Source organism: Cariama cristata, unplaced genomic scaffold (genome assembly GCF_000690535.1).
Source record: "Cariama cristata isolate BGI_N322 unplaced genomic scaffold, ASM69053v1 scaffold6849, whole genome shotgun sequence".
Taxonomy (NCBI): Eukaryota; Metazoa; Chordata; class Aves; order Cariamiformes; family Cariamidae; genus Cariama; species Cariama cristata.
In genome coordinates this window covers 30,895-37,735 of record NW_009633957.1, presented here as the reverse complement: position 1 = coordinate 37,735, position 6,841 = coordinate 30,895, and the positions used below count along the sequence as shown (strand labels likewise).

At 41.0% G+C, this 6,841-nt stretch overlaps 1 protein-coding gene across 1 annotated transcript in view; it reads left to right on the top strand.

The window, feature by feature from the left end:
* The window catches only part of NOS2 (nitric oxide synthase 2, inducible), an 18,184-nt gene extending 11,670 nt beyond the window's left edge, over positions 1 to 6,514 (top strand). Inside the window, exons 19-26 of the mRNA XM_009706969.1 lie at positions 689 to 867; positions 1,513 to 1,676; positions 2,479 to 2,689; positions 3,025 to 3,112; positions 3,502 to 3,623; positions 4,734 to 4,882; positions 5,616 to 5,810; positions 6,401 to 6,514. Of these exons, the coding sequence (XP_009705271.1) occupies positions 689 to 867; positions 1,513 to 1,676; positions 2,479 to 2,689; positions 3,025 to 3,112; positions 3,502 to 3,623; positions 4,734 to 4,882; positions 5,616 to 5,810; positions 6,401 to 6,514 (1,222 nt within the window). The remainder of the gene's footprint in view (positions 1 to 688; positions 868 to 1,512; positions 1,677 to 2,478; positions 2,690 to 3,024; positions 3,113 to 3,501; positions 3,624 to 4,733; positions 4,883 to 5,615; positions 5,811 to 6,400) is intronic.
* Positions 6,515 to 6,841: the final 327 nt, after the last annotated feature.

Genomic DNA, 6,841 nt, shown 5'->3' with positions numbered 1-6,841 from the left:
GTAGGGAAATAACTAACTTTGTGATATGGCCTTTTGATACCTACTAAATGTGGAAGGTCAGGTGTATGGTCCCTCTCCCTTGCTTGGTATGCTACATGCCAGGCAAATATTTACTTCATTTAGGGGAAAAAATGCCCCTTAGCAGAAAAAAAGAAGAAAAAAAAGGAAAAGGTATAGTGCAAGAAGCTGCTGCATTCAGTTGTACTGCAAAGCAAGCTGAGACAAGACAATATACAAAGAAATACAAAAGGATAATCAGTGCTAACATCTGTCTTGGCGATAGCATCTATGAATGGCTCTTCAGCATCCTCTGGTAGGTCTCTTTCACCCCTGTTCTAAATACAGTTGTCTAATGAGAAGACCTCTGAGCTGGTTCAAGATGCGAGCTATTCAGTCTTCACTAGAGCTGCACTTCCTTCCATTGACTGATTACAGGCACATTTATTCTATACTGGACAGATCAGGCAGCACTTCAGAATCTTACTTGTTTTGATACAAGTACTTCACATATCTGGACTATTATTTGTTTAAGTCTCCATGAAGTACTAAGCTTGTCTGATAATTTGGTAATGAACACAAGTAAGCCCTTGCCAACTGTCACTTCAGATTTATTCCTTTTCTGTGCAATTCAAGGGAAATCCTGTCGACGTAACCAAGATCTGTCTGATCTGTTTATTTCTCTGTCTAGTCGTGCTACCATTCTAGTTAAGCTTTCCTGTGAGACTAATCAGGAAGTGCACTACCTGCCCGGAGAACATATCGGGATTTTCCCAGGCAACCAGCCAGAATTAGTCCATGGCCTCATTGCACATGTCAAGGATGCCCCTCCAGCTGATCAGACTATCAGACTTGAAACCTGCACTGATGGTAAGTTGGTTCTCTTGATATAAAATAACAGATGATGTTTGACAGATTTATCTAAAATTCCTGAGAATTTTTATAGACTGAATTTGTTTCTGTTATCTTTTTCGTAAGTTTCAATAGGATTCTGTTGATGCTTTTAGTTATTCTTACAATTCTCAATTCTGATTTCGCATACTCTGGCAGTCCATGGTAACTCCACCACTGTTCATAGAGTTATCCTACATTGACGCTGTTTGTAATTCAGTTGCTGAATTGGCCATTGACTGCAATTAAATTAATCACCAGAGTTTGCTTGTTGTTGCTACATATCAGAGTCCTAAAATAGATTAATGTCATGACAATCTTTTCCATCTTAGTACGAACAATCTGCTAAATCATAAGATTCTGACACACAGAAAGATGATTTCCCCAAATGAAAGACTTTTCATTTTAAAGTGGTGTTTTATTATCATGCAATTCTCTGCATCAGATCCTCCCCTTACAAAAAGTTCGAAACCTCACATTAACCTCTATTCAGAAGGGTCCTGTGGTCCAGACCTGCTGCAACCCAGTCTGAAGTCATTTTGAAGGACACTGAGTTTTGCAAAGCTCTACAGCTGTCAAATGCCATGGGAATTGCCAAGTGTTCTTTATTTCCCTCATTTCCAGGTGGCTACTGGACAAGTGACAAAAAGATTCCAGCCTGCACACTTCCCCAGGCTTTGACATACTTGCTTGATATCACCACTCCACCCTCCCAACAACTGCTAAAAAAACTCTCCCAGCTGGCAACAGCGGAAGGAGACAAACAGAGACTGGAAGTTTTATGTCAGGTAAGTGTTAGGGCTAGATTTATGTTAGAAGTACTGTATACTGGACCATCTGATGCCCTTTTACTGTGTAGTAGAAGCTTAAGAAATTTCTGTAGTGATGGTGATTGATTTTTATCCCTCTGTTACATGCTCTATGTGCTTGTAAAACGAACCACAGTGAGTGAAGGGTTGTCTTGTGGCTCAACTTGGGCGTGGGAATCAAGATATTTCTTTAGATCTCATGTTTCCTGTGTGGTTCTGGGTGGGCCATTTTGCCTGCCTGTTTCTCTTGCCTGCCTCGTGGTGGTTTCTGATGATACACCATTAAAAGACCTTACAGTTTGCAGGTGGAGGGGTTGGAGGGGAGGTGGTAGATATTTTTGTCAGAGAATTTGGTACTGTGAGAGTAAGAAGGATGTAACTTTAACAAATGACTCATAGGTGTGGTAAGAGCTTACTTCTCCTGCTGGGTTCAGCAAGGCTCAGTAGGTATCAGGACCTGGGCCCATACAGTTTTGTGGATATCCCATAGCAGAGGGCTGAGAAACCGATTCTACTTCAGTTTCTACATCCTCACCGAGAGAGCTGGTATCTGAGAAAACTATAGCGAGTATTCTGTAGTTCTGTTTTCAAAACTTAAACAATTTCTTAGGAAACCCCAGTATTGGTCTAGGCAAAGTTTTGAGAATTCTGTGTTGATTTGCCTGCATATTTAATTGAATGTAAAGCAGGAATCTTATTTATAAGTGACATTTCAAATATCCCTGCTCTCCTGAACTCAGCATGACCTGGTAACATTGTGATGGTGGCCTTTGACTTTTAGAGCATGGAAGAATACAATAAATGGAAGTTTTACAACAGTCCGAACATCCTGGAGGTCCTGGAGGAGTTTCCTTCTGCTGAGGTCTCAACAGCTTTCTTACTGACTCAGCTGCCGTTTCTGAAACCCAGGTACTATTCTGTCAGTTCCTCCTGTGACATGACAGCCAGAGAGGTTCATCTCACAGTTGCAGTTGTAAACTACAGGACAAGAGGTAAGGAATTGTTGTTTTCTTTTCTCTCTTAATTAGATGATATTTAGGCTGCATTGTGGTACAGAAAACAACCTGTGTCTGCCATACGGCATGAAGCATATCTGTAACAAAAAGTTTGTATGGTGATACATGCAGAATAGTATACTGCAGTGCAGATGTTCATAGTGTGTCAGGATTTGCTAAAATCCTGCTGCATCATTGGTGTATCCTTGTTTTATAAATAGTTACTAGATATATACTTATTTGAAAACCATAATTTTAAGTATAACTGTGCTTTTTTTAAAAATGGAGAGCTTTTGAATACTGACAAAGGTGTTTTCCTTTGCTCTGATTAGATGGACAAGGGCCTCTGCACCATGGAGTTTGCAGCACATGGCTGAATACAATACCTCTCAATGAAATAGTGCCGTGCTTTATACGCAGGTGAGTGTATGACAGAGAAAAAAGAAAAGAAAAAGACCAAAACCCAGTGGTTTTTAGTTCAGCTTCTTCAGTGGTTTTTTTCATTGTTTGCATATGATTTTTGCATTGTTTGCATTTTTACATTGTTTGCATGTCTTATGTTGAGTAAAATCATAAATCATTAGAAAATTCTGAAAGAATCCTATTCATATGACACCATCCCCACTGTCAGCATATCCACTATAGAGCAAGTAAAGCTAAGGGAACAAGAAGCAACTGTCACCAAGTTAAGCCCCATTACTGTTTTCAAATTAGTAACTTATGCTGTGCTGCTCAAAATCATTCAGGAAACTGACACTGGGATGTCAGACATAAACTAATTACGTAATTAACATATTTTTTCATTTTAGTGCTAAGGAATTCCGGCTCCCGGAGGACCCAAGCAAGCCATGCATTCTGATCGGCCCAGGAACAGGAATTGCTCCCTTCAGAAGTTTCTGGCTGCAGCGTCTCTATGACTTGGAAAAGAAAGGTACTTATGGAGATTGCCAGACGGGGGAGGCCACAACTCCTCTAGCAGCAGAAGACATCCCTAGTCCTCCAAATAAAATCTCTACAGATGGAGACATGCAGAAACATTAGCCTAGTAAACCCAGTAGAGATTTGTCATCCCCAGACTGATTGAACACTGCACTGAAACAGCTAATCCATCCCATTTGAGACCATTCCGGTGGTCTTGAGGTGTTTGGTCACCTGGAGGGAGCAGCATATGTATTCTTGTAAATACTGTTTGTTCAGTGACTGCCCCAGGTGCTCACGCAGGGGCCACAGTATGGAGAGAACACTTTGGCCTGCCTGTATCAGCCCATTTGGGGAACCTGCTCCAACAGGCGAATCCACATAGTTCTCCAAGGATTTGGGCAGGTTCAATCCTACTGCAAGACCCTAAAATCAGAAGCTGTCACACACAGACACAGAGACAGGTGTTTAGTGAGACAGGCTAATTAGAAAATCATAGAATCATAGAATACCAGGTTGGAAGGGACTTCAAGGATCATCTGGTCCAACCTTTCTGGGCAAAAGCAGGGTCTAGACAAGATGGCCCAGCACCCTGTCCAGCTGAATCTTAAAAGTGTCTGATGTTGGGGAATCCACTGCTTCCCTGGGGAGATTATTCAAGTGGCTGATTGTTCTCATTGTGAAAAATTTTCCTCTTGTGTCCAGTCGGAATCTCCCCAGGAGTGACTTGTACCCATTACCCCTCGTCTTTTCCATGTGACTCCATGTAAAAAGGGAGTCTCCGTCTTCTTTGTAGCCACCCTTTAAATACTGGAACAAGGTAATAAGGTCTCCCCTAAGCCTTCTTTTCTTAAGGCTGAACAAACCCAGTTCTCTCAGCCTTTCCTCACATGGCAGGCTTCCCAGTCCTTTGATCATCTTTGTGGCCCTTCTCTGGATGCTCTCCAGCCTGCCCACAGCATTTTTGTGTAGCGGGGACCAATACTGAACACAGTATTCCAGGTGTGGAACAGACAGCTGTACACAGCCAGTTACTGTGACAATGGGGCCCTCTATGGGAATAGTCATAAGAGATAATAGGCCTTATCAGGAAAGACAAAAAGCTTTCCAATGTTGGTTTCAGGGATCAAAGGTGGTGACATGACGTTATTGTTTGGCTGCCGGCAGCCAGACGTGGATCACATCTACAAAGAAGAAACTGAGGAAATGAAGAGGAAGGGAGTCCTGAAAGAAGTCTATACAGCTTACTCCCGGCAAGCTGGCCAAGCTAAAGTAAGGCTGGTTCCTTTGTTCTTTAGGGGTTGGCTCCTTCCAGAGTGGTCACTCAAGTTAAGGCCTGGGCTCTGTTTAACAATGTTCTTTAAAAAAATGTTAGCATTTTGCTTCAGTGTATTGTGAACAAGTAACAAAAGGCCCCATTCCTTCAAAATTAAGGAGAATCTCACTATGCACTTCAATACAAGCAAGCTATATAAATATAAAACCTTTACTGCCATATACAGAGGCACTTTAAGTGAAAAAAGCCTTTGAAACTAGAAGCTGGAACATTTTCAGAAACTTTAAATTTTGTAGGATTTGATTAGCCCCTGAGCTAGAACTGAGTTGTCTCTGGCCATTTGTCACCATTGCAATGACACAGTGACCCTGGAAATTAATTTTGCTTAGATGAAATCTTGATTGGAGAAAACAACAGCACTTAAGCTATCCTCTTTTTAGCTATCCTACTGTCCTGGCAAGTTAGGAGTCTTTGGCAGTTGTAACTGGTTCTAAATAAGAAGAGTCTTAGTCTGCTCTAGTTTAATCAGGAGACAGGTCTAGCCTCCAAAACTGGGGCTTGTAAAGACGACATGAAAGCATTTTTCTTCTTTGCTGTGGTGCAACACACAGCTGGAACAGATAAGGCATTTAGAACCTTGTTACATAGACCCACATGGAATTTAGAACAGTCAGTAGTCAAAGTAGCATTTAAGAAGCCTTGTCTAATGATCCTTCTTCTGTTTCTAAGGTCTATGTTCAAGACATTCTTCAAAGCAAGTTGGAGACCAAAGTGTGCAACCTCTTGCATAAGGAGGAAGGGCATCTGTATGTCTGTGGAGACGTACGCATGGCCAAGGATGTTGCTCAGACTTTGAAAGGGATGCTTGCAAAAAACCTGAACCTCAATGAGCAGCAGGCAGAGGAGTATTTCTTCCAGCTAAAGGTATGCTGTGGTGTGCAAAGCATTCTTTCCAGTCAGACAGTGTTCCAGGATAGGTTACAGAGGTCTTCAAAGTCACCCTCGAGACCTTGCAGGCTGTTTCTTTTCAGCAGAAAGCACAAGGAAAAAAGCTTTAAGTGATCAACTTAGTCCAGCCACCATGGTTTAAAACACAGTTTCTGTTTGGTTAGGGTGTAAGAGTGACACGTGGTGTTCTTCTCTTACATCTACCATTTTCCCCAGTGTCTCCCTTTGGGTCCTGGACATGAGCTTTGCAGTGTGTCTGGAACATCAAGAGTTTGAGACTTTATTGAACCAATGGAGGAAAGTGAGTTTAAGAAATTAGTGGGCCCATCACTGAAAACACAGTGCCTGGATCTGCTGGCTTGTTAGGACCCTTTTGTTATAAGAACTTGTCCTGGAGCACGTGTGTCTGGGATTCAGATAGGTTCCCCTTACTGACAGTAACAAAAGTCCACTTACCACAGAACCAGTCAGACAAATAAAAAAGACCTTTTAGTTACTTAACTGTTACATAAAGAGGAGCTAGCAGTATTTAATTCATCTCTTGGGTTTCCTTTCTTTTTTTGCAGAGCCAAAAGCGATACCATGAAGATATATTTGGGGCTGTATTCCCACGTGAGGTCAAAAGAGGGACAAGAGCTTTGCAACCCACCAGTCCAAGAACAAATCAACTTATGTTTTAGACAATACTTGCACGTTTGTTGTTATTTTCAAAAAACAAGGGGTCAAATCCTCTTTCTTATACATGTTAAATCATACACATGTATATGACTGTAGGATTTGACCTTTAAACCTCAGCCTTACTTAAGAAAAATATGAAGTTTAACTTTTGTTGCTATTTATTCTGAGACTTCCTTTAGTAGATTATTTTATTAGTGAAGATGCAAATTATTTTTTTAATACTGTCTCTGCTAGTATAAATCTGCTATTTTTTTGTAAATACAATGAAAATCTAGAGTTTTTTATTAGAATTGAAATCACTTTTTGAAATGTACTGTATATCTTTGTGA